The sequence below is a fragment of the Myotis yumanensis genome, unplaced genomic scaffold, assembly GCF_028538775.1.
Source record: "Myotis yumanensis isolate MYYU_CA2020_CCGP unplaced genomic scaffold, mMyoYum1.0.hap1 SCAF_2, whole genome shotgun sequence".
Taxonomy (NCBI): domain Eukaryota; kingdom Metazoa; phylum Chordata; class Mammalia; order Chiroptera; family Vespertilionidae; genus Myotis; species Myotis yumanensis.
The window spans coordinates 173,930,833-173,957,010 of NW_027223753.1; the positions used below are offsets into that span (position 1 = coordinate 173,930,833).

Below are 26,178 nucleotides of genomic sequence, written 5' to 3' on the forward strand. Positions count from 1 at the left end.
ATACCCATTTTACAGATAAGAAAACTGACCCATGGAGAATTTAAGTGACTTGCCCAACAGCACACAGTAAGTAAGTGGAAAGGCTGGGGTTTGATCTGGGCAGTCAGATTCCAGGGGACACAATTTCAACCCCTGTGCTATCCTGCCTCTCGAAAGGCAGCACTGACCATGAACTAAAGTGGTACCTGTGCTATGATAGCCTCATTAGGGGACAGCGGGGACAGGGAAGAGGGACGTTCATACCCTTCACCAGATTGGGCGATGAGGCCAGGAGGAGGTGATGTTGGAGTTCAATCTTGGAAGGGAGGTTCCTGAGCCGTTCAATGTTTGTGCCTCATTTGGGAGCTCTACCCTCATTTTTAGGAGCTCTGTTGCTCTGTGTACTTTTACTTACTTCTTGGAGGCAGTTGTTGTATCTCATATACTCAATGATCATTGTAAAGGACCTCAGGACTCTGAGCACATCATAACTCAAAAGAGCTACAGGAAGGGAACAGTGCCGAGAGGAGAAGAAAGGAGAGGCCCGCACCTCGTAGCCACGCTGCTCCACACACAGCTTGCCCAGAGACATCTGCGTCTTCACGCGGCGCACGGCACACTCCTTGTCAGAGAGCCCATCTGAATGCGAGGAGATCTCGATGGGAATCTCCGGCGTCTGGGACAGCAGGTCATCGAGCCTCTCTGCCAGGCGGCCTTCAAGTTTATCAGCAAACTCATCAGGACTGTTTGAGTGGTCACTGGTATTTCCCTCCTCGCCATCGGACACAGAGAAATTCTCAGAGCTAAAGGTTGAATACGACTGGCAGCTTCGGATGCAGCGATGGGGCCTAGAACCACAAAGAACCAGAGGAATTTCATCCCGGGAACCACCACCCTCCTTACTTTGTCCATCAATCACAGTCCCGGTGAGGGGTCACCTAGTTTTTTCCCTGCCCTTCAGGGAGATTCAAATCCAGATAGACTGAAATGATTTAATTTGAAAGCAACCGAGAAGGACATTTACATGTTGATGTGCTAACGTCCAAAGCTGAGGGTAACCATTGGTCTTGAAAAATATCAGCTGATCTAATCATGCTGTGTATACCTATGCATGGAAATTATGTTTCTTACAGAATCCCAGGTTCTCGCAGGTGAAAGAGACTTGGGAGATTCTCTGGTCTAACTCATTTTCCAGATCAGAAAACTAGAGCCAGAGAAGGAAAGTGACTCGTGCAAGGTCACACCATTAGTCAAGGCAGAGCTGTGGCATGGGTGGGTCTATTCACACTCTGCTCAGTGTCCTTCTTTACCTCACTCCACCCCATTGCATCGCCCATTCAGCTGCTTCAGCCACTGGGCATGGCAGCCCTGGGGGCAGTGCCTTCACCACCCTGTCAACCCAACTGCAACATAAAAGAGCTTGGAAGCAACATTAACCTTGCAGCTGGGGACACTGCCCAGCCAGCCAGTGGCTCATTTCAGTTAATATTGGGGTTTCGTTCTGATAAAGACAAAGATTCAGGGGGGAGGGTGTAAGGAGGAGAATTTGCAAAAGTTCCTCACTTCTTTCTCATGGTTTAAAAGCAGCTTAGTAAGTAAGAATGCTGTTAGCGTATACTGGTTTAAAAACAAAACAGAACAAATAACAAAAGAAGACTGCCTTTTCCCTCTGGCATTGTCTGATCTGTCTGTATTTCTTAGTACAAAGTGATTTTGATGGCAGATGATCTGAGCCTGGCTGATGACCAGGCCAGGTGGTGGGCTGCGGGTGGGGGATCAAGGTCACATGAAAAGAGCCACTGTGGGAAATGGAAGTGAAGGTAAGAGTCACGTAACTTTTCAAGGCTGGTAATCCAGAAGAGAGACAGGGAGAAGAATGTTATAAAAAGCAAAACCATGTAGTGAAAATATAATTTGCATCATAGCAAGAAAAGGTGGGAAGCCATTAGGTGGGCTGAGTTCATGGTGTGTCACAGGAACAAAAGCTGGAGGTAATATTGTGATGCTAGCGAGTGATTTCGTGTTACTCAGGCGCAATCTGGTTGCATAGGAGGAAACTACTGTTCATGGCAGGTATAGCTCAGAGATGAGAACATATTTCAATTTTGTGTAGAGCATGGGGACCCAGAATACAATTTACCAAAGGATTAGGAGAGCCTTCGTTTGCAGGAAATTCCTGTTTCTGGGCAGGTACACAACCCTTCCGGGGATCCTTAGAGCTTCACTTTTAAAGAACAAAATGCCTATTAGCAGAAAAGGCCTCCTGGGAGGAAAACAACCTTTCCTACTCTTGCATAGGAGCAGCCTGTTCTAGACGTAGAGGAGTGTGTGGTCCTTCTTTAATCCTACAAGCAAAATTATTATCGCTGGCTAAGCAGGAAGCCCTTTCTAAGGCTGGGTTGAAGGAGGACTCAGCTCATCTAATCCAATTATAATCTAACTAGAGGCCTGGCACACGAAATCGTGCACAGGTATGGTCCCTAGGCCCAGCCTGCGATCAGGGCCATCTTCCCTGGCAGCTGGCCCTACCCCCCCACTGCCACCCACCCTGGTTCCCCGTTTGCCATCAGCAATCAGAACCTGCGGGCCAGGGGGAGAGACCAAGAGGTTGGCCCATTCTACCCGCTCACCAGTCTAGGCCCCTGCTGCCACCCACCCTGGTTCCCAGTTTGCCATCGGCGATCGGAGCCTACTGGCTGGAGAAAGGGACTGAGAGGTGGTCAGTGCACCACATAGTGACTGGTTGAGTGGTCGTTCTGCCATTATGGTCACTGGGCTTTTATTATATAGGATTATAATTAATTATACTAGAGCAGCCGTGGGCAAACTACAGCCCACGGGCCGGGTCCGGCCCGTTTGAAATGAATAAAACTAAAAAAAAAAAAAGACCGTACCCTTTTATGTAATGATGTTTACTTTGAATTTATATTAGTTCACACAAACACTCCATCCATGCTTTTGTTCCAGCCCTCCGGTCCAGTTTAAGAACCCATTGTGGCCCTCAAGTCAAAAAGTTTGCCCACCCCTGTACTAGAGGCTTGGTGCACAAAGTTTGTGCACTGAGGGGGTTGTCCCTCAGCCCAGCCTGCACCCTCTCCAATCTGGGACCCCTCTCACAATCCGGGACTGCTGGCTCCCAATTGCTCGCCTGCCTGCCTGCCTGATTGCCCCTAACCCCTTCTGCCTGCCAGCTTGATCACCCCCTAACCACTCCCCTGCCAGCCTTATCAATGCCTAACTGCTCCCCTGCCAGCCCCATTGCCCCCAACTGCCCTCCTCTGCTGGCCCAATCACTCCCAACTGCCCTCCCCTGCAGGCCTGGTCACCCCCAACTGCCCTCCCCTGCTGGCCCAGTTGCCCCCAACTGCCCTCCGCTGCAGGCCTGGTCACCCCCAACTGCCCTCCCCTGCAGGCCTGGTCACCCCCAACTGTCCTCCCCTGCTTGCCCAGTTGTCCCAACTGCCCTCCCCTGTAGGCCTGGTCACCCCCAACTGCCCTCCCCTGCAGGCCTGGTCACCCCCAACTACCCTCCCCTGCAGGCCTGGTCACCCCCAACTGTCCTCCCCTGCTTGCCCGGTTGTCCCAACTGCCCTCCCCTGCAGGCCTGGTCACCCCCAACTTCCTTCCCCTGCAGGCCTGGTCACCCCCAACTGTCCTCCCCTGCCAGCCTGGTCACCCTCAACTGCCCTCCCCTGCTTGCCCGGTTGTCCCAACTGCCCTCCCCTGCTGGCCTGGTCACTCCCAACTGTTCTCCCCTGCCGGCTTGATCGCCCACAACTGTTCCCCTGTGGTGGCCATCTTTGACCATATGGGGGTGGCCATCTTGTGTGTTGGAGTGATGGTCAATTTGCATATTACCTCTTTATTATATAGGATAATATCTTGGGACATGGAAAGTGCTGTGGACTGAACTGTGTATCCCCCTTCCCTCCCCCCCAATTTAGATGTTGAATCCTTAAACTCCAAAGTAACTGAATCTTCACAGTCTTTAGGAGGTAATTAAGGTTAAATGAGGCCAAAGGGTAGGGCCCTAATCCTATAGGATGTGGCCTTATAAAAAGAGGAAGATCTCTCTCTCTCTCTCTCTTCTCCTCCTCACAGCCCCCACCCCCCACCCTCTCCCCCACCCCCCACCCCCCACCAACTCCAAACATGTGAGAACACAGTGAGAAAGCTGTTATGTGCAAACCAGGAAGAGAGTTCTCATCAGGAACTTTGAGCTTGGACTTCCCAGCGTCCAGAAATGTGAGAAATAAAATTCCATTGTTTAAGCTACCTAGTCAATGGCATTTCATTATGGCAGCCCAAGGAAACTAATTCAAGGAGGTACACTAGAAACCAGTAAAATTATCCACAGAACACATGGCCTTCTCTCATAAACTGCCCACTATATTCTTAGTTGTAATCTTGAATCTGTATTTATGTTCGTCTTGAAGTTCCTATGAAAAGAATTCTGATAAACTGGGACTGGCTGTGCATAGCCAGTTGCCAAAATGTGGGAACAGGAGACGATATACATAGTGAGTTCAAGTTTCCTTACAACAGTGATGGCAAACCTATGACACGCATGTCAGAGGTGACACACGAACTCATTTTTTTGGTTGATTTTTCTTTGTTAAATGGCATTTAAATATATAAAATAAATATAAAAAAATATGTCTTTGTTTTACTATGGTTGCAAATATCAAAAAATTTCTATATGTGACACGGCACTAGAGTTAAGTTAGGGTTTTTCAAAATGCTGACACGCCGAGTTCAAAAGGTTCGCCATCACTGCCTTACAAGGTGGTTGTTAGAAAGTGATATGCAATTGAACAGGAAGTGGCAACCTCAGGGTTTCCCCAATTACACTGAAAGCAATCACATGTGTTTGATGATTTTACCTCTGTCTTCGTGGAAATTCAACTTCACTATCTACTTCCCCTTCTTCCTCTTCTGAGGACTCATCTCCACTCTAAAGAAAACCAAGATAAAAGAATTTTATTTCTCTCTCTCTCTCTTTCTCTCTCTCTCTCTCTCTCTCTCACACACACACACACACACACGGTCCTTGCAAAGATTTAGTCATCAAAAGGCATTTGAGTAGTAGCTTGCTGAGTGTCATCTTTAAACATACATATCTTCACTCATACTTTTAGCAACTTTTCCTGGGTGTCCATGGTGACAGGCCTTGCACTAGGTGCTGGAAGACATACAGAAATGAATAAAACATATCTTTGCCCTCAGGGAGGTAAAGGCTCCATGAGCATGTCCAGAGGTGAGTGACAGAGACAGAGAGGGGAAACTGGAGAAGAGGTCTTGGAGTGGGGGCAGGCTCATGCAATCATTGTCACTAGTGGTTCCAGGCTTTGTCATAGAGACTTCACCAAGAAGTGATCTTTCAATTGTTCAAAGCCCAACAACTACTTTTCCCCCTTTCACATACAAACCCCCTTTCACTGATATGATAGTCATTACACATGTATCATCTCCACTACTAAGACATATATCATTTGAGAGTGTCATCTTTAAACATACATATCTTCTTGTACTGTCCCCCTCACTCCACCATTAATACAATGCTGCATATAGAGCAGGTGCTTAGTACATTACATTATTGAGTCAGCATGTTGGCCGGACAAGGGCCATTGGAGGCCTCATGGTTGCGGGATTCTGTGGTTGATCTGGAAGGCTGGGTAAGTGTTCTGTCTGAATAAATGATCTTCCCTCACAGGGAAGCTTCCATTTCTCTTCAAGTGCACAGGAGTAGCCACACTCAAACCAACCGTCCTTAACCACAGCGATACTACGTACCACATTACTACAATCCCTGTGAGGCGGGTAATTGGGTCCAAGTAATTGTACCAAAGATCAAGGATAATGTGCTTTGAAAGTCAGTTCTAAATGTCACTCTTATCTACTTGCATTCAGATGCTTTCTGAGTAGGAAAGACAGGGATGGAGGTACCCTGACTGCTAAGATGAGCCCTTTACCCCAGAGGCACACATGGGAGTATATGTCAGTAGAGAGAAGTCGAACTGCTCTCTGGGAGTGTGGTTCTAATAAGACCAAATGTATAAGGGTTGTGCTCTGTGGCCGCCAGACCATAAAAGGCAGTATGTTCAAGTAGGTGAGGGAAAGGCTGGATTATACTAGGTTTCTGCAAGATTTCTCAAAGTCTAGGACTTGCTAATGTACACGAGGAATTTCCCGGAGGGGACAGAGAATACAATGTTAACCAAACCTGTTTTATAATCGGATCTTTCCTTCTTGCAACATCCTTCGGGACTGGGCTAAAGTAGTGGTTTCCAAACGATTTTGATTTCATATCCCTAATATATGGTTGTCTATTTATAAATAATGTACATTTCAATCAGTCCACTGGTTCAATAGTTCTCAAAATGTATTTCTAAGTCCTTCACTTAAGCAGTGTGAAAAGAAAATATTTAAAATAAAGGAGCTCCTGTTTATTCTCTTGTTAGCTCATCCTTTTACAAAATGTGCACTTGTTGTGTATGTCTTACAATGCATGTACCACGACGGACTCTGGCATCCACGAAGGCAGTGACGCCCACGCTGTCCTTACCTTTTGAAGGGGCCTTGTTTTTCGAGGTAGCGCTGGTGGGGTGATGTGATGAGGGACGCCAAGGGACGAGGCAGACCTACAGCCACTGAATTCTTCATTTTCTTCCATTTTCTCAGAACCTTGGGCATTTTCTGAGAGGAGATTGTGTGCTGGTGACTTGAAAAGGTCGGGGCTCCTCCCCACCGGCTCAGCAAAGGGACTGTCTAGGGGCCCGCACTGCTCCGGCCTGCACTGCACGCAGGGGTCATAGGGGTCAGCCTGGCAGCAGCCCCAGGGGCCGGCCTGGCCTTGAGCAGGCTCAGAACTTCTCCAGCCATCTGCTGCCACGGCTGTGGAGATGAGGTCAGGGCTGGAGCCAGGCATCTGTCTCTGAGCGTGGTTGCTGAGCGGGCTCCGCAGGGCAGCCGCGGGGCCAAAGTACCTCAGGTTGTTGGCGCAGGTGGCAATGTCCTGGCCGTGCACATTGAGCCTGGGATGGTGACTCTGAGACGTGGCGGGAGGGGGCTGCTGGTACTGCTGCTGCAGAGAAGGGTGCTGGGGTTGAGCCTGGTGTAGATACGTGGGGTGGGGTGAGTTTTCGGGGGCCGGCTGGTTTTTCAAGATTGCTGCAAAGTCACTATGGCTGCCTCGGCTATTCCCCCGGCGGTGGCGTGGTTTGCTCCGGTACCGGCTCTTGCCGCCTGAGGTGGACATTTTGGGGCTTCCGGACAAAGGGGACGCAGCGGGAGCCACCTCCACACTGGGGATGCCTTCTGACCGCAGCAGATCTGGCCTGGGAGAACAGAGCAGGTTAAGTTTTAAACACATGAAAACACATATTCAGGTTTGGGGAACTCTATCCCAGGCCTTAAAACACACCGTTTGAATCAGCAGCCACACCCAGGGATTTACCCAATGGAGGAAGTGGATGTCCACAAAAACGTGTGTTTGAAGGCACTGCGTTAACGTATTGCTTAAAACAGCAGAAATGTGGAAACTGCCTACGTGTCCGCTTACAGGGGATTCCCGTTATGCCTCCTGGGTTTCATTCTGTGCCTCACTGCCCAAGGCGCTCAGTCCCTTTAAACTCTAACTCTGCCCAACAGGTTTCTGGATCTCCTCCTCATAGTATCAACCATCAGCTTGGTGCCAACATGCCAACACACAGGCATGGGCGATTGCCCACGACCAGAAATCTGTCTGGTGATGGATAGGGATAGATCCTACAGGGATCACAGTGGAGAGAGTTCTGGTACCAGGGACGGACACCTCGGGGTAATGAGGCAAGAGGCTAAGTTCAGAGAGTCAGGTGCAGACAGGTCTTCTTGAGGGCTGGGCTATGTCATATTCATGTTTGTCTGTGAAGGACACTAACAAGGAGTCTTGATCACAGTAGGGACGCAATAGTGTTTCAAGAGGAGGGGACATGGGGGTGGAGCCCGAAGACAGGACACAGTAGACAGCCCAGGAGGTTGAGCAGAGGCAGCGAGAGAAGGCTCCTGAGGAGTGGCCCTGGCACTGCACTGTGCTCCTACGGGGAGGAGTCCTCTCCCAGCCCCGCTGTCACGTGCCCCCCGGCCAGCCATGCAGCCCGTGTCCAGGAGGAAGCCGGCTCCGGAGGTGAACGCTGTGCACACGGACTCCAAGGCACATACTAGTAGGTCAGCAACAAGTGCTTTCTGAACCGATGAAGCGATTCAGGCAAAGATTCTAGGACACCAGGGAGTATTGCTACCTCCTCCCCACTGAGGAACTGACATTGAACTGTCCAAATAATCTAGCCTCACCCTCCTCTGGGACCAGACAGATACAAATTGGCAGGAGCTTTCAGGGCTGGAGGCCACCCCCTAGTTTTCTTAACAACAGAATCCTTTACTCAAATTAATTATTAGGAGAAGCCCAGTATCTGAAGCAGATCTAGTGGGACAGCTGAAGAGGCCCCTCCCTGCAGGGTCCTCGTTCTCTCCACCCTGCAATCGGACCTGAGGTCCTCTCTATGCAGGCCCTAGGGTACCCCAGACCTTGCTTGGAAACACAGATACAGTCCTGCCCCCACCCTGTGTGATGAGGAACCCAGAGCCCAGCCAAAGTGGCTCCTGGTCCCATAGCTCGTTCCTGGCAGAATGCGGACCAGAAGTCTCCGGCTCATTAGATACAGTATAGTTTGCAGGTGCGTACATGTTACTTGAGAGTTTGTTAAAATGACTGAGTAGGTCTGGGATGGGGCCTTAGGGTCTGCATTTCTAACCTGCTCTTGGATGATGCTGAGCTGAGGGCCTACACTTTGAAGAGCGAGGGCTTAGAGGAAATTAGCCAGCACCAGACAGTAGGAGGTGGGTTTCCCTTTCTTTCAGGGGAGGTACAGTAAAAGGCTTGCCTTAGCACAGAAGTTCTAGGAGTTACTGGCTTACGATAAGGCTGGTTTACGATAAGATACTGTGCTGTTCTCAGCAGCTTCCAGTCTCAGATTCAGTTCTATGGTCAGTTGAACAGCTTGTGCCTCAGACGGTATCTGGATGGAGGAGGCCCTGGGGCTTTTGTTGAGGCAAGAGGGCCCTCAAGACTCAGTCAGGGGCGTCTACTTACACAGAGGCTGGCTATGGTGGCATCTAAGAGGGCTGAGGAGAAAGTGTCCTACGTCCGGTGAAGGCTGCTTTCATTGAAGCTGGCAGCGCAAACATCACAGGACAACGTTGACACAGCACGTCACAGTTGACAAAGCCCTTTGCATTATATAAACCACTTGTTTCCTACTATTACAATATCCGTTTTACAGAGAAAGGCACTGAGGGGTCAGGGCGGTTAGCTGTCTTGTGTCCATCACAAAGCAAGTAAATGGCAGAACTCAAAAACTGACCCCAGGTCTTTTGACTCTGAGGAACAGTTCTTTTCCCGTTCCAAGCTCCTGCTTATTCCAAGGCATTTAGACGATCTTATTGGCCTATCCCAGTGGTCGGCAAACTGCGGCTCTCGAGCCACATGCGGCTCTTTGGCCCCTTGAGTGTGGCTCTTCCTAAGCCTTAGGAGTACCCTAATTAAGTTAATAACAATGTACCTACCTATATAGTTTAAGTTTAAAAAATTTGGCTCTCAAAAGAAATTTCAATCTTTGTACTGTTGATATTTGGCTCTGTTGACTAATGAGTTTGCCGACCACTGGCGTAGCCTCACTTGTGACAGGCTCGGTGGATCCATAATGGAACTCTGGCTCTCTTCTTTCTAGTCCTTGACTGAACATACCCTGAAGCCTAGGCTAAAGGATGGTGGATGGTTTCTCTTCTCTGCTCCCCTCAAAGGTCACTGGCCTTCTGGTTTGATAATCATTGAACTGTCCAAATAATCTGAAACTTAACTCCATTAAGGGGCAAGCAGCTGAAAATACTCTTCACAGCTCTAGTACCCATCCAGGTTACTTCCTGGACAAGTTCAGTTGGCTTGTAGACTAAGCATCTGCTGATGGTGTCAAACTCCTTCAAACACATTTCCCACAGCACATGAGCTCATATTCTGTAAAAGTAAACATGAGCTCATAAATTGAAAAAAAAAGGTACTATTGTCCACCCTACCCCCCACTCCAATGCTCTTAGTTTTAACTATAGGCAGAATGCAGGAAGGACCAGCAGGCAAATTTGGTCCCTATTTAGGACACCCAAAGAAAGAGGTGTTGGGCTTCCAGGAGGGTCTTACCAGGTACTATCTGAAAACAATTTCTCAGAACTTGAGCAGGCGATAGTCAGGAGTGGTAATTAAAAGCGAAACTGGAGTTAATCCATGGAATTGCTCACTAGTAGTTTAGATTTACATTAGTCATGGTCTCGGGCCACCTTTCTGAAAGCCTTAGAATAGATTCTTGGTTTGCATTTTTCATTACTTTTATTCTTACTGCATTTAGCTCACGTCTCACTGTTGGGCCCAGCTCCCAGGTTTAGGGACATTTCTTTCCTTTCTATTAATTTAGCTAGGACAAAACCAACTCTCCATTATTTGGGAGGAATGCGGCTCTTGCAGAACTTGGTAAGAAACACTGACTGGAGGAGCATTTTAAGGTTAAACTAATTCAGTATTTTAGATCTGTGGTTAGGGTCCGAGTTTGTAGTGGGCTGAGTCAGGTTATATGTGGATTTCCCACTAAGCAGGTGGTTGGCACCCCTAATCTCTACATTGTTCAAGGGCCAACATATAAGGAAAATGTGTTATAATTGGGGAAAAGGGCAATCTTTAAAAAAAACTATTAAAAAATCCACTTTTTGAGTATCTGTGATTTATTAGGTGACCTCACATATTATCTTATTTAAACTTCACAAAAGTCCCTTGCAAGAGTGGAATGAGGGGAACCATATGGGCAGATAGAGGTAATTATCAAAGCCGCTTTGGTAGCACATATACGAAAATTGGGTGATACAGAGGAGATTAGCATGGTCCCGTGCAAAGATGACCCGCAAAAGTTGTGAAGTGGAAAAAAAACCCCAAAAAACAAGTCCCTGCCTTCATTTGTGTGTGGTGGATTTATGGGTACTTATTACAATATTAAAATAGCTAATAGCTAAATGAATAAATAAAAGTGGGTCATGTGTGGACCAATGTTGCCTAAATTGAGAATTATAATTAACCCAATTTTGTGCATTAGGGGCCAAAGAAGAAATCTCATGTGCTATAGTTATACCATTTTACCATGGGGCTGAAAGAGGGCAACTGACATGGCCCAAATCACACAGCTCATAATGGGCCTAGCCAGGATTCAAACCCAGGTCTGTCTGCACCCCCCTCCCCCCGCCCCCGTTTATTTCTCTTTTCACTATTCTATGCTAAGAGAATAAATTTCTATGCCTCAGATAGTAAAGCATGGATCCCTAGGGTCCATGACACACTTTCTCTTAGCTTCCCACTCTGTTTTATCTAGAGGCACGTGTGCTAATGATGAGGTAGGGTGGCCACACCCACCATTGTCTGATAATGTATTTTTAGGGAGATAGTTCCCCATTTCTCTGAATACCAGGTCAGCACAAGCATCTCACCGTTTGGTCTGCACCCCAGGTTTGTGAGGCACGCCCTTCCTTTTCATGAGCTTCTCCATGGCATTGGGGTGGATTATTGGACGGACAGGGTGTCGCTTGTAGGTCCCAGGATACTTCTTTTCCACGGCTTGCTCACGCCTGCAGAAAAAAAGAAAAAGCTCATCTCAGCCACCGCAGACAGACAAGATGGGCAGAATGTTGCACAGGCTAATTCCACCCACAGATTCAGGCCACCTTACCAGGTGTAGGCCATTTGAATTACAAGGTTGTTATTTGGGTAAAATGGGGATAAAAAAAGATACTAAATTCAACCTAATGTGATTTCATTTTTCCCTTCAACTCATAGGTGAACTCGGAGACTGACCTTCCCTCCACAGTACACCTCATGAGAGACACAACGCAATGGTAGAAGTCCTACTGATTTCAGTAGCTGCTGTGTTGGTCAGGACCCCGGGATTTTCTTGCCATTCTCAGGAATACCCAAAACCACTTGCAGAAGCCACCTCACTTCCCCAGGGGGCAATAAGCCCCCACTCAACAACATCCAGCTCACCATGAAATGGCACCCCTTCTTTTTTTTAAAATATATTTTATTGATTTTTTACAGAGAGGAAGGGAGAGGGATAGAGAGTTAGAAACATCGATGAGAGAGAAACATCAATCAGCTGCCTCCTGCACACTCCCCACTGGGGATGTGCCCGCAACCAAGGCACATGCCCCCGACCGGAATCGAACCTGGGACCCTTGAGTCCACAGGCTGACGCTCTATCCACTGAGCCAAACCGGTTAGGGCGGCACCCCTTCTTGAGCCGTTCAGCAGGGTGAAGTGGCAAATAGCTGTCAGTGCATGCTCCCCTAGAACCAGCTCTGCGGCAACTCCACTCAATCGGAAACCTCCCCAGGGGCAGGGACTGTGCACCCCCCCAAAAAATGTTGGGTGAATGAATAAGACATCTGCCAGTTCTGAGTAGCAGCAACATGGAAGAGCAGTACATTTCTGCTGATGGATAGACCACATCAACAAGGGCAGACAGTGGTCTGGATGCATACTTAATGAGCTCCTTCTCCCGCATTTCCAGCTGCAGCATGATGGCACTCAGCTCCATGTATAAATTATTAGCCCGCTCAAGTTTTCTCTCGTAGTGTTCACGAATGTCCAAAGCATGCCTACCAAAGAAAACACAGGATCAGTGAAATCAACCAACTCCGGGGAGGACAAAAGTCAGCTCTCATGAAGTAAGAACCAGAATGGTTGATGTCAAAAGCATTTGCCCAAGGGCCCCCTAGATTAAAGGCTCCCTTGTCCGATGCAATGACTCAGCCAAGATGGAGTGGGAGATGGAAAATCTAAGCTTTCCATTTGGTTTATCCTTAGGGGCCATATCCAGCCACATAGAATAGCCAGGAGGGCCACAGGTAAAATGTGAATGGGATTTGTGCATAATTTGTAGCCTTTGTGTAGCACTGATAATATCATAATAAGAATACATTATAACTCATTGTTAATGGAAATATGCAGTTGGAGCTGATACCATGATCACTCATTTATACTTATCTGTGGCACAGATCCTGCCTAATTATAGTGTTTATCTATGAACATGTCTTGCATCCCTTAACAGATTATAACCATCTTGAGACCAGGGACTACATCTTATAAGTTTCTGGCCTCCAATGTCATCTAGGACAGGGGCTGAGTGGACAAATAGCATTGCTCTGGGAATCTTCATTGCAGAGATACAATGAAAGAGGATAACAGAGTGGCAGGGGGCAAGGAGGGGAGGATAAGCCAGTGATATAAAGGAGAGCAAATTTGAAAGAGAATTAACAATAAACAGCACAGGGAAAAGTGTGTAGAAAGTGAAGTGGTGATTCACAGAGAGAGTTCCTGCTAACATCTGGAGACCTGGGGATGCGAAGAGGTGGAGGAGAAAGCAGCTGACCTGAGCTCTTCTCGCCGCCTTCTAATCAGCTCTTCATCTAAGCGGTGTATACAAGTCCCTTCACTTTTGATCTTCTCAAAGTGTTTTTTCACTTCTTCTCTCCATTCAGCCTGGGTGAGGATAAATTAGACTTTGTTAATATTCTAGGAGTTTCAAACCCTGATACAGCCATAGACTCATGTATAAGATTTTTTTTTTCTGTAAGCTTCTCTTGAAGAACATTATAGAATAGATGTTCAATTAATATTAGTCAACAGCAAAATATCTCATGAAAATGTACCTGCACACCATATCCCACCCCATTTTCTGTAGTGAGACCAATATGCAATGCCATCTCTTTTCCAGTTTCCTGGGCCACCAGAACCATCACAGCTAGCATACCAGCTATCACCTCTGCAAGTTAAGAGGGCAGCAGAGAAAGCCTGGCTAGAAAGAATGGCTGTGATAACCATCTATATATATAAAAGCCTAAGCGACCGAATGACCGAACAACCCAACAACCAGTCCACCGGTCACTATGATGTGCACTGACCAACAGGGGACAGATGCTCAACACACAGAACCGGGCTCCCTCCTGTTTGGATTGGGCCTGCAGGGATTGGGCCTGTGGGGATCAGGCTCTCTCCTGTCTGGATCGGGCCTGCAGGGATCAGGCCAAAACCAGCTATCCGACATCCCCCGTGGGGTCCCGGATTGTGAGAGGGTGCAGGCCAGGCCGAGGGACCCCATTGGTACACGAATCCGTGCACTGGGCCTCTAGTATGGTACAAGTGCATGTCAGTGAGAACATGATCGTCTTTTACAACTGGCACCAGCATTTGTCTTAGGTTCTGTGTATGAAAAAACTTGAAAAAATATTTGGAGGAGAAGACCCAAGGGGCATGAACAGCAGGTGATGGGAATAAAAATACAGAGAATTATACAGGAATTTGGGAGTGAGACTACTAAATTCGTGAGGAATTTAGTAGGCTGACAAAATACTTAAGACAGAAAGGATGTCTAATATGTGATCTAAGTTGTTCAAAATGTAAGTCTTTTCCAATGTCCCAAATCTTTAGTAAAGTCTCTTGACATTCAACCTGACTTTGCATATGTATTTTTGTTTTTTTAGAAATCAAGAAAAGGTGCTGAACTTCATGGCAGGGGTGGGGGCCAAGAATTTTAGGAAGGCAGAGCCAGAGTGGCCATGAAATTATAAATCTCCAGGAATTCACAGGAGTGTTAGGACATTGGACTTTCCATAGGGCATGTAATTTCAAGCCAATTTTATCTAAATTTTAGGGGGCAGGGAAACCTCTGGTGGAATATAGTCTACATAGGCAGTTTTTCAAAAAACAGCTAAGGATATATTTCCTCAAATTATGTATAGACTACCATCCCTGGAAGCTAATGAGGTTAACATAACTTCCAGCGAAGGCTAGACACATCACTAAATGTTTCCAATTGCATAATCTTCCTCTAGAGCTATTCTATTACCTTCAGATTTGTGTTAATAGTGATCCCTCTAGATCATGAAGAAGTTACACTTAAGAGATTGTGAAATTACAGAAGGTTTCTCCCAAAATATGCCATTTATCATTTATTTTTATAGAGGAGGTTATATTATAACTAGAGGCCTGATGCACAAAATTTGTGCAAGGGGCTTGGCCCTCGCAGCCCCAGCTTCGTTTGGAAGGTTGTCTGGAAGGTCATTCGGTTGTCTGGTCTAATTAGCATATTATGCTTTTATTATTATAGATTATTTAGAAAGTGATTATCCTGACTATCCATTTATAATATGCTAGATCTTCATATATATGTTGACTCTGGCTGACAAAAATTAACTTTTGTGTACTGAACCTGCCAAACAATGCCATCAGAAAGCCAAGGTTCAGAATGTGCTGTCCATTATTTGATAGCAGTGATTGACAGTATCCTATATAATAAAAGCCTAATATGCAAATCAACTGAATGGTGGAACAACCGGTCACTATGACACGCATTGACCACCAGGGGGCAGATGCTCAACACAGGAGCTGCCCCCAGCCCGCAGGCCCCAGGCCAGCCAAGGCAGGTGCCAGTGGGGGCCCCCCGATTGCCCCACCCATCACCCCACAGATCAGCCCTGATCGCCGGCCAGGCCTAGGGACCCTACCCATGCATGAATTTTGTGCACCAGGCCTCTAGTCTAAGCTATAAATGCAGGTTTGGTTGAGCCCCAGGTAATGCTGTTCTTTTAATCATCAGATCAAAATCATGAGGTAGAAAGAGTATTGAGCTTTAAGATGCCAAAGATTGACAATCAAGAGTTGTTAGACCAAAAAAGAATAAGGGGGAGAATCAAACTTAGGCCTTAAAGTGTCCTCATCATACAAAAACCTGTCAGTGATTCCAGTACAGTACTTAAAGGAACCAGGAAAGGGAATACCTCCATCTGGTGGTGAGGAATGAGATATGATATGGCAGATCTATTTATTTATTATTTTTTAAAAATAAATCTTTATTGTTGAAAGTATTACATATTCCCCTTTCCCCCCCTGTTTATTTTTTAATTCTAGAGAAAATAAACCTCTTGATATTTAGCTTATGGGTGTATGGGTTAGGGAAACTTAAAGAGAACATCCTGAAGATTGAAACCTATTAAAAAAGTGAATTTCCAAAAAGAAGTTCCCTCTTGTGAAGAGGGAACAGGACGTGTGGGAAGACAGCAGGTACTGATTTGAGGAAGACAGCTTTCCCCAAAGGTATCATGTGACTGGTAGATGTTAATTTTGGAGTTCCCTCACATACACTTAAAATCTTTATGTAATAGGAGTTCCAACTGGCACTTAATCTGCAGCTCAGACATGTGTGGGCATATGTGAAGCCAATTTGACAGAGACCGAGGAGCCTCTGAGAGAAAACAGTCATGCAGGAAGGATTCCTGCTTTAACTTGACCTATAAAAAAGCCACCATCACTGGGGAGGAGCGGCACTTTCCACTGTTTCACTAAAATACCTGTAAGATGTTGCCATAACCAGCACTGCCCCATTGCTTTTAACAAAGTGTAAGCCAACAGGGAAAGGAAGAGTTCGTTGTGTAAACAGGACAATGTGCAGCTTTGGAATCTTATAAAGTCCAGAGCTGCAGTTACAGCAGGAAATAACAGCTCCCATGGGTGGTGGTGGTGCCCTAAGGATACGGGGGCACCTGGTGGATGTCAGCCGGGGATCACAGTCCTTTAGAAGAAAGCAGTGCTATCCAATAAAGCAACACCTGGCAGATGCTAGGCGGGGACTGCTGTGTCCAGCCAGAGCCAGTGGAAAGCAGAGCAGATGCTGTTCATTTGAGGCTGACACCCTACTCTTTATGGGGATTTCCCCCAAATGCATGTGGAGAATGGAAGGAGGGAGTAGGGGGTGCCTCAAGGTACTTACATCCCCTGTGAACAGATAAGAGAAAAATCCAGTAAAACCTAGGTTATCACCATTAGTGGGACATAAAGAGGACATTTAGGTTTTTGACTTCTCCAGCCTTCCACTTATTCAGTCAATAGCATTGAAGCTCTTGCACCCAAGCCTTGCTTCTTTTCTCTCCCATAATATAGGTGTCAAAATGAAGTTGAGTTAACAGAAGAATGGATCAACAACATGTGGGTATATCCATTCAGCAGAACATTATTCAGTCATATAAAGGAATGAAGTTCTGACGCATGCTACAACATAGATGAATCTTAAAAAATTTCTAAGTGAAACAAAGTTAAATGAAGGATCTAGAATAGGTAAATTCATCAAGCAGAAAGTAGAACAGAGATTAGCAGGGGCTGTGGAGAGGAGGGAATGAGAAATTATTGCTTAATGGGGTGATGAAAAATTTTGGAAGCAGATTAATAGTTTAACAACATTGTGAATTTAATTAATGCTCCTGAATTGTATGGTTAAAATGGAAAATTTTATATTATATACTAGAGGCCCAGTACACGAAATTTGTGCACGGGGTGGGGGTGTCCCCTCAGCCCAGCCTGCACCCTCTCCAATCCGGGACCCCTTGGTAGATGTCTGACTGCCAGTTTAGGTCTCATCCCGGGGATCGGGCCTAAACCGGCAGTCGGGCATCCCTCTCACAATCCTGGACTGCTGGCTCCTAATCACTCACCTGCCTACCTGCCTGGTTGCCCCTAACTGCCCCCTTCCTGCTGGCCTGGTCGCTCCTAACTGCCCCCCCTACTGGCCTGGTCACCTCTTACTGCCCCCCCTGCCAGCCTGGTTGCCCCCAACTGCCTTCCTCTGCCATCCTGGTCGCCCCCATCTGCCCCCTTCCTGCTGGCCTAGTTGCCCCTCACTGCCCTCCCTGCCAGCCTAATTGCCCCCAACTGCACCCCCTGCCAGCCTGGTCGCCCCCAACTGCCCCTCTCTGCCAGCCTGGTCACTCCTAACTTCCCCCCCTGCCAGCCTGGTCACCCCCAACTGCCCCCCTGCTTGCCTGGTCACCCCCAACTCCTCTCCCTGCTGGCCTAGTCGCCCCCTCACGGCTCCCCCGCCGGCCTGGTCGCCCCACGCAGCCTGCTTGTTCAGTCGTTTGGTCATCCCTCACTAACCCCCTGCCAGCCTGGTCATAGGCAGCCAGCTTGTGATGGCATGAGGGTTAATTTGCATATCACCTCTTTATTATATAGGATGTTTTACCTCAAAGTAAAAAAAGAATGAGTTCCAGCTTCTCTTGAGGAATATAGAAGCAGGATTCCAGGGGGCTAAGTAGCAGGAAATCATAGATTCTGAGTCAGTAAACACTTAGATGTGGTAAGCCCAACTCTTGATTGGCACAGAGTCCTGTTTCCTGCCTCCCACATAAGGACCCACTTCCAGCCTAAGCACCTACTTGCTCAGGACGAGACTACTTTTTGTTTGTTTGTTTGTTAATCCTCACCCAAGGATATTTTTCCGTTGATTTTTAGAGAGTGGAAGGGAGAGGAAGAGACAGAGAGAAACATCGACTGGCTGCTTCCTGCGTGCACTCCAACCAAGGCCAGGGAACCTGCAACCAAGGTACATGACCTTGACCGGAATCGAACCCGGGATCCTTTAGTCCACAGGCTGACGCTCTATCCACTGAGCCAAATGGCTAGGGAATGACCAAGACTACTCTTGAGGCAGCACAGTTTTACAGTGAATTTAGTGCCTCTGCAGCTCCCCTGAATTAATGGTGGTCGTAGTGGCACTCAAAAGGAAATTAGAATGATGCAAAGGCAGAGGGTGGTGGAGAGCTTAGAAGCAGAGCACACGGTCCATCTGGCAGCTGGGATTTGGGACCAGGCTAAAATGGTTTCTAAAGGCCGATATAAAATGTAATTGAATACCAGAAGCAATAAGTGCCTACTTGGAGAAATGGGTTATTGCTTAAGAATGAAGCAATAGCTGTGGCAGAATCTAATATTGTACTGAAATTGGTTGCTTTGTTCATTTGTGCTATGCATGCTGCGTCTTCATACATGTGCCGCTGATGAGAAACAGATGAATGAAGCATTTTCTCTTAGGCTGGGGCAGTGCTCTGGACTGACAGTTTTGGTGGGAGGTGGAAACGATGGCCAACAACCATTGATTAATAACTGATGCTGATAAGATTTTGTCAGCAGGCAGGAGGAGGTGAGGCCTCAGGTGCAAGACTGCTACAGCAAAGCAAAACCATGTGCGAATAACCAGCTCTTCTCCACCCGGGTGGCATAATGTCAAAGTACAATGAATATTCCCTACTGCCATCTTATCCATCTCAGGAGGTCATCAGAAAAAGTACCCAGAATGTAACAACCCAAAGGAGGCTTAATTTCTGTAGCTTTGTGGGAGGTTCTCTAAAGTTTACAAATCATTTGCACTTTTATTGTCTCACTTGGTTCTCAACAAAACTCCACCAGGACGGGAAGATATGATTATCTTTATTGTTTAGATGAGTAAGCTGATGTCTAGAGAATGTAGTGAGTTATCCAGGATCATAGGACAGGGGTTTAGACTCAGGGCCTAATTCTAGAAACTAGCAAGGATAGCAGATTTTGGGGCTCTTTAAGGAGAAGTACAATTTTATGTTGGGAGAAAAATGTGGAAGAATTAATGAATATTAAAAGATATCCAATGTAACAAGTTTTTCTTCTCTCTTCCTTCCCTTCCCCTCCCTTTCTTCTTCCTTTCATATTCTTGCTCCAAAAGAACCTTTTCTTTTCTGATCTCATCTGTGCTATATATGCTGCATCTTCACACATTTAGCACTGCATGTGCTGATAAAAGTGAGTTTGTACAAGTGAGGACACCGACTGTGGGTGCTGGGTTGCACCATGCTGTGCTTGGCACATGCTGGGGGCTTAAAACATGTTGCACTGGCTAAGAAGTGATATTCTGGGAGCACTCAAGTAAAATCTGCTTAGAAATTAAAGTTTCCCAAGTATATAAGTTATACTGTCTCAATAGCTTGTGACTTAGCATGCTCACAAAAACTGCTTTTCAAAATTGTGGTATGTATAGTTTTATAGTCACTGTATAGTAAAGGAAGCAAAGCTGGGGTTGCAACCAGACCCTACGCTAGAAAGATTTCCTAGAGTGCTCACTATTGTTCCCTTTCATTTCACAAAAGGCCCTAAGATTTTTTTCTGAGCACTAACAGCTATTTGACAGATTTCTTCTCCATGCCCCACACCTACACGTATTTGGATAGGCAATAGTTGTAATCGTTTCAAAGGGAGTTTACTTGAATGCATATAAAAGAACAGAGGAAATGGTATGAAGTCAATCTCCTACTTACTCTTATTTTCTCTAAGACAGTGGTTCTCAACCTTCCTAATGCCGCGGCCCTTTAATACAGTTCCTCATGTTGTGGTGACCCCCGATTTTATTGTTACAAATTGAACATAATTAAAGCATAGTGATTAATCACAAAAACAATATGTAATTACATATGTGTTTTCCGATGGTCTTAGGCGACCCCTGTGAAAGGGTCGTTCGACCCCCAAAGGGGTCGCGACCCACAGGTTGAGGACCGCTGCTCTAAGATCAAACACTTTTCTTCCATAGTAATTCCTTAGAAACACTAAAAAACTATAGGGCCAAGCCTAATTAAATATTTAAAGACACAGTTGTGGGAAGAGCTAAGTTTGTGGCTCCATAGAAAGTATGTTGGAACTTTGGGCAGGATAAGAGTCTCTGACTTATCTTTTTTTGGGAACTGCCAGAAGCCCTGTGACTTTATTAAGAAATTCAAAATGTCTGATGGCCAGAGTATCTCTATGTCTGTCAGATACCTGAGAAGCACATACTCTGAGCCTTGGGTAGGGGCGGGTAGTAAAACATATTGGAGGACTTGTTCAACCCCCAGGATGATGCCTCTCCCAGTTCAGTACTCTTTCTAACACAGACTTCCCTGGTAGGTAAATGCATCCCCCACTGCAGATGGGGGGCGATGAGGAATAGATTGAACCACCGATTGGTAATGATGTCTTCTCTGAGAATGAATCTTTTTTTAATTGATTTTTTACAGAGAGGAAGGGAGAGGGATAGAGAGTTAGAAACATCGATGAGAGAGAAACATCGATCAGCTGCCTCCTGCACACCCCCTACTGGGGATGTGCCCACAACCAAGGTACATGCCCTTGACCGGAATCGAACCTAGGACCCTTCAGTCCGCAGGCCGACGCTCTATCCGCTGAGCCAAACTGGTTAGGGCGAGAATGAATCTTTGAAATGATACTGGAAAATAATGTGGAGATGGAATTCATCTTATAAAAATTCACTTAGAAGCACAGTACCATGAGTGAGACAAAGCTATATGATAAGAAATTAGGTAATACTGTTGTGAAATCCTACAGGCATAAAGTTATAACTTAGGATCATCACACTTATTTCAAAATCCATAGTTTCACCCTATTTTGCTCCTTTTGCTATTACCCGGGTCTGGGAGGGATGAGGAACATACGTACACTTATCTCCATCCACTCCCTAACCATGTTGATAGAGGTTGGACCACCAATCCTTAGGACATCTGTAGCATTTTCATTTAACAGTGACAAATTCTTCCCCTCTCTGCACCTATCAAGAGGTGATGTCTATTTCTCCATCTGGGTTGGCCTGTGACTTGCGTAGCCAAGGAGACATTAGCACGCATGATACACACACAGGCTTCAAACTCACTTGTGCACTGGGCTTGCCCCTTGCTGCATCTGTCACCCCGAGAACACCGTGTGAACAGGCCCACGCTAGCCTGCCGCAGGGTAAGAGGCCACGTGGAGAACTGAGGCCTCTAGCAAATAGCCAACCAGTCGTCAGACCTGAGAATGAGGCCATCTGGAACCTGCCAGCCTGCCAGCCGACCTTGCAACGGACGGCAGACATGTGAGCGAGCCCAAAGCCGGCAGAAGAACTGCCCAGCCCAAATTCCCGACCCACAAAATTGTGAGCTAAACAAAAGCTTATTGTTTTAAGCCATAAGTTTTAGAATGACTTGTAATGCAGCAAAAGCTAACAGACACATTAAATGATATTTTATTTGGTGCTACTAAGTGACATATAAAGTTGGAGAAAAGGTTCTCTCTGGGCCTGATTCTATCATGGGCTCTTTCTGGTATTTAACTTCCCTCCTCTGTACTGTATTTTTTCTTCTTCAAAGACAGTAATACGTTCATGAAGTTCAGTAGTAATTCTAATTTGCATATATATACATTACACTTTTCATATCTTCTTTTCCTCTTTCCTCTTCAACAGTTTCACCAGAACCCATTATGAAGATCGGATTCTGATATACATTCTTTTCAAATGAGAGAATACTATATGTGCTCAAGAAACTCCAAAAGGTCACATGTATGAGCATCACAGTTACGGTTTCACAATGAATGGAGTTATATAATTGCTATAAGAATCAGAATGGCTCTCTTCTAAGAATTACTTTTTCTCACGGAGAGCTCCTTGTCTGTTTGTTCAGTAGTAGTACCTGGTAGAAAGTTTCCAAACTTACCTGAGACTTGAAGTAAGTTTCTTGTGGGGTGGCAAGAACATCTGCAGACGCGATGTCCAAATGCATGAGTGTCTGCCGGAAAGAAGGCCGGTTGCGAGGTTTACTTTGCCTAAATGTAGAAAAAGGCAGCTTGTGCATTTCAGAAGGTATGTCCAGGAGGATAAAGATTTTATTCTACTCTAATAAAAATGAAAGCCATTTTGACTCTATGCATGGCTGTATCTCAGTGTTGATGAAATGAACATCAGTGACCTGTTTGATAATAATCCCTTAGGACTGGTAAAGTAATAATAGCTATTATTTACTAAGGCCTACTATTTCAACATGTACTAAGTCCTTTATTTATCAATAGTTCCAAGGCTCCTGGTTTTTATCCTACCAGGTAATTCACTCCCAATACACATTAGAGACTTCCCTGCAGTTCTGAAGAAGTTTTAAGTATGGTTTTGAGGAGGAAGGTAAAATAGAATATTGGGAGAAATATATTCCTTACCATGTCTGTTTCATAAGGATTTTGAATCCATCAGGGCAAGTGGAAGGAACTGGAAGATGTAGGCTATTGCTTCCAACACCCCAGATAATGGCCGAAGAGTCTACATCTTTATAAGGTATCTCTCCTGTCAGCAATTCCCAAAGCACCACACCAAAGGACCTGCAGTAGTACCAAGAACATGCACAGAAGACGTTTCAGAAAGGCTGGCTTGTACTTTAGTTCTTTAATCATTTTTTAAAAATATATATTTTTATTGTTTTCAGAGAGGAAGGGAGAGGGAGAGAGAGATAGAAACATCAATGATGAGAGAGAATCATTGATTGGCTGCCTCCTGCACACCCCCCACTGGGGATCGAGGCCGCAACCCTAGGCATGTACCCTTGACTGGAATTGAACCTGGGACCCTTTGGTCCGCAGGCTGACGCTCCATCCACTGAGCCAAACCAGCCAGGGCTCTTTATTCATTTTTAATTGAATGTGTACCCAGTTTTAAAATTCTAATACTGCTACAAGAAAAATGGAAACAGCCAGGAAAACTCTAAGAAAGAAAGTCACTGAGAGGTAACCAGCACTACTGATATTAAAACGTTTTATAAGGCTTCAGTGATTAACTCTGGTGCATGAACAGACAGCTACACTAATGAAATGGAACAGAAATCTAGAAATAGACCAACTGCATAGAGGGATTGCATATATGATAAAAGTGACATCTCCAACCAGTGGGGGAAATTGATTATTCAATAGATGCTGTTTGGACAACTAGGGAGAAAATGAAATTTATATGTTATCTTACATAAAGATGAATTCCTAATGAATCAAAGATTTAGTTATAATAATGAAACTAAATTTCCTGAAAAAATACATGGGAATTAAAAAAAAACTTAGAGTGGTGAAGGATTTTCTGATTATGAAATCCAGAAGCCATAAAAGGAGAGAATGATAAGCTAAACTGCATTAAAAAAAAAAAATCTGGCATGGAAAAAAACTCTAAGCAAAATAACAAAATGTGAAAAGTAGTTATAATTCATATACACAAAAGGCTAATCTTTTTAATATATAAAATATTCATAAATTGATAAGAATAAAGATCAGAAAGCTTAGCAAAGAATAAAAATAGTTCACAAATAAGAAATTACAAATGGTTTGTAAACATGAAAAAATGCACAACCTTACTTATAAGAAGAGGAATACAAATTAAAATTGCTCCAAATATACTTTTTTTTTAAACCTACATGGTTGGCAAACATCCAAAAGTTTAACTTTGTTGGTGAGGCTGAGAAAACACTCTTACACATTTCTGTTGGGAACATAAATTGGCATAATTCCTAAGGAGGACACATTCATAATAATTACCCAAATTACCAGTCACTCTACATTTCTTCTTTTTCTTACTCTGATGTTACATGCAATTTTAATATATGCCATTATTTTAGCCTAAAAGTTATTAGTAGTCCGTTTTACGAATGGAAAAAAGCAACTACAAGGAAATACACTGTTAATAGCAAAGATTTGGAGGAAAAAGTGATAAAGATTCTAAAAAGGTCACCACCAACAAAAAAGCATAGCCCATAGAGGTGTTTATAAAAGGGTAAATAGCATTATACAACTCAAATATGTCTATTCTCATCAGTAGGTCACAGATGTACATGATGGTCTGAGTCACCAAAACAGGTAAACTTTGTTCAAAGTATTTTATTTAAGAAGGTGAGAATTATGTAATGTAAAGTCCAGGAAGACTTTTGTACTAAATGGTTATTTAAAGTAAACATCCAATTTTCCAGAAAGTTTAGCATATTCTTTGAAGGTCCTTAAAACTGATGCTTTACTGAATCATCTTAATTCTATCCCAACCCTTCTTACCATCGTATTGGGTAATATGGGACTGCAACCAACCAGAAGAGAGTAACACTGAAGACTACTTGAGGAAAGTAGAAGTATGGATGGAGGAACATGCTGACAGGGTGAAAGTGGGAAAAGGTTTTCCAGTTGGTACAGACGGTGCTGCTCACCATATATCGACTTTTTCAGAGACAGGCTCATTTCGTATCACTTCTGGTGCCATCCACGCAACTGTGCCAGCAAAGGACATCTTGGTACTTTTATCGCTGAGTTCCTTAGAGGTACCAAAATCTGAAATTTTTACTGCATCTGTGTGAGTCACTAAAACACTTTGAAAAGAAATAAGAGAACATCCATTAGTACTAATTAAAAACATGACTCAAATTGGCAACTGAAGACTTCGCTGCCTCCTACCTTGCAGAATTCAGCTTACCAGTTTCAATATTACTAGGACATTAGTGATACACTAGAAACAGCACCACTCATACTTGTGAGGCAGCATAGCATATATTTGATGTTTTTTAGAAAGAGAGGAAGGAAAAGGGAGAGAAAGAGAAACATCGATGTGAGAGAGAAACATTGATTGGTTGCCTCCTTTACACACCCCACCTGGGGACCGAACCTACAACCTGGGCCTGTGCCCTGACTGAAATCGAACCGGTGACCTTCTGGTGCAAGGGATCATGCTCAACCAACTGAGCAACTCTGGCCAGGGCCATAGTGGGCTTTTACATCTGGTTTTATCCTGCCTTCACCATTGTGTGAGCTTTGCCAATTTATGTAATTCTGCTACGCCATTTTTCTCATCTATGAGATGGAGACAATTCAGTTCACAATATCTTATCCACAATTTAAAAATGCAAAAAGATCTAAAAACAGTGTATAAGTATTTTTTCATATGCATAAAGCAAACACACTTTATTTATCCCACTTTGTGTGCCTACCATAGGTTTCGCTACAGATATATGAATGTGGCTGATTATAGGGTGCTGCCCCAGTCTTTGCTGGGGATGTAAGGTAATGAATGCACTGTTCCTGAAATCATCTGACTCCCAGAGTTTTGGATAAGGAATACGGGCCTGTAATAATGCCTCATAGAAATTTTGTTTGAATTAAATGAGATAAGTAAAGCACACATGCTCAATAAATATTGGTTTCCACCCTGCCAGTCTCAGACAACCCACTAAGAAAACACTTCTTTCAAAACACTGTTGAAATGATGGCCAACTAAAACCATGCATGGGACCATGATACTAGGAAGTAGTATACTGGGATTCCACTAAAAATGAGAAAAAGCAGGAATAAATTTAAGCTTAAGTAGATTCACACAACTCATGTTTTAGTTTTCATAATAGTTATCTGAAATGTGACCTGGGCAAACTGCTTTTGCCAGCTTTTAAGATGAATATAACCTGGGACTA

At 45.0% G+C, this 26,178-nt stretch overlaps 1 protein-coding gene across 4 annotated transcripts in view; it reads right to left on the reverse strand.

Moving 5' to 3' along the window:
- The window catches only part of MAP3K13 (mitogen-activated protein kinase kinase kinase 13), a 158,258-nt gene that overhangs the window by 3,001 nt on the left and 129,079 nt on the right, over positions 1 to 26,178 (reverse strand). For all 4 annotated transcript variants that reach the window (XM_070406647.1, XM_070406650.1, XM_070406648.1 and 1 more), the window contains 9 exons: positions 24,928 to 25,086; positions 22,919 to 23,077; positions 22,426 to 22,534; positions 13,479 to 13,588; positions 12,589 to 12,705; positions 11,539 to 11,676; positions 6,545 to 7,316; positions 4,863 to 4,933; positions 530 to 827 (listed from right to left, as the gene is read on the reverse strand). In XM_070406647.1, the coding sequence (XP_070262748.1) occupies positions 530 to 827; positions 4,863 to 4,933; positions 6,545 to 7,316; positions 11,539 to 11,676; positions 12,589 to 12,705; positions 13,479 to 13,588; positions 22,426 to 22,534; positions 22,919 to 23,077; positions 24,928 to 25,086 (1,933 nt within the window). The remainder of the gene's footprint in view (positions 1 to 529; positions 828 to 4,862; positions 4,934 to 6,544; positions 7,317 to 11,538; positions 11,677 to 12,588; positions 12,706 to 13,478; positions 13,589 to 22,425; positions 22,535 to 22,918; positions 23,078 to 24,927; positions 25,087 to 26,178) is intronic.